A 927-nucleotide genomic window follows, 5' to 3' on the forward strand; every position below is an offset into this window, starting at 1 on the left:
CTCAAAGTGGAATGCTTAATTTAATGGTTCTAATGTAAATCATATTTTCAAACTTTTTCTCAGATCTTAGCCAAAGGCTAATTTGTCCAACATTTGCGCCTTTTGAGTTTACGACATGGAAAGTTGGTGATGAGGATTCTTTCTGTGATGTTTCAAGGCTACAGGATAAAGAGGAAGAAGAAGATCAAGACGCCCATCGTTTTGATGTCAATGCTGTGCCAGAACCTCTTGAGGATGACCCATATTTTGATGCAGATGATGAAGGTAGGTTCATTTGCATGGAATTTTCTCTTAAGTCTCCCGATCTTTCTATTGTTAGTGTCCTTTAAGTACTTGAGGGTTACAAGTTGGATTTTAAGGGCAGATATGAGAGTATTTTTCTGAAAGGCTTATTGTTGTTCTTCAGTAGCAGGACTTTTTTCTACTTGTTTTAACCCCTTTATTTTTCTTGTTTTTCTCCTTTTCTCCTCCTCTCCTTCCTCTTTCAAAAGTTTACAATTGCAAAATATAATGTTGTAAATTCCCTCCTTATATAACCAGTTTTCATGTTAAAAACAAAATCACACTAAAAAGTTAAGAAGCATATATATAAATGAGACCTACTTTACACTCTCCCAAGGAATAGATCACATAACTGGAGCTGATGATGATGACAATGGCACTGTTATGACCATTGGGCAGGAGGGCTGTCAGCGTGCTCCGCCTCCCCTCATGGAAGCTGTTCATTTGAAGGAACACCTGGCAACCAATCCATCTGAGTACTCTTACTTTGATAGCCGTGTATGTCTGCTTGGGCAGGACCTGGCCACTGGAGAATAAAAGCACTGTCCAAAGGTTTGCTCTTTGTTCTTAGAAAATATATTGAAGCTATACTTTTAAAGGCAGTATGGTAATGCATGAAATCTCTTGAGTTTTACACAGTGAGTG

General features: G+C 38.2%; 1 protein-coding gene across 1 annotated transcript in view; it reads left to right on the forward strand.

Moving 5' to 3' along the window:
- Positions 1 to 927, forward strand: part of LOC119586021 (condensin complex subunit 2-like) — a gene marked incomplete at its 3' end in the record, with an annotated part of 15,174 nt that overhangs the window by 13,139 nt on the left and 1,108 nt on the right. Inside the window, 3 exon segments of the mRNA XM_037934729.1 lie at positions 64 to 264; positions 620 to 778; positions 781 to 834. Coding sequence (XP_037790657.1) covers positions 64 to 264; positions 620 to 778; positions 781 to 834 — 414 coding nt within the window.

The sequence above is a fragment of the Penaeus monodon genome, chromosome 20 (assembly GCF_015228065.2).
Source record: "Penaeus monodon isolate SGIC_2016 chromosome 20, NSTDA_Pmon_1, whole genome shotgun sequence".
In the NCBI taxonomy this organism is placed as follows: domain Eukaryota; kingdom Metazoa; phylum Arthropoda; class Malacostraca; order Decapoda; family Penaeidae; genus Penaeus; species Penaeus monodon.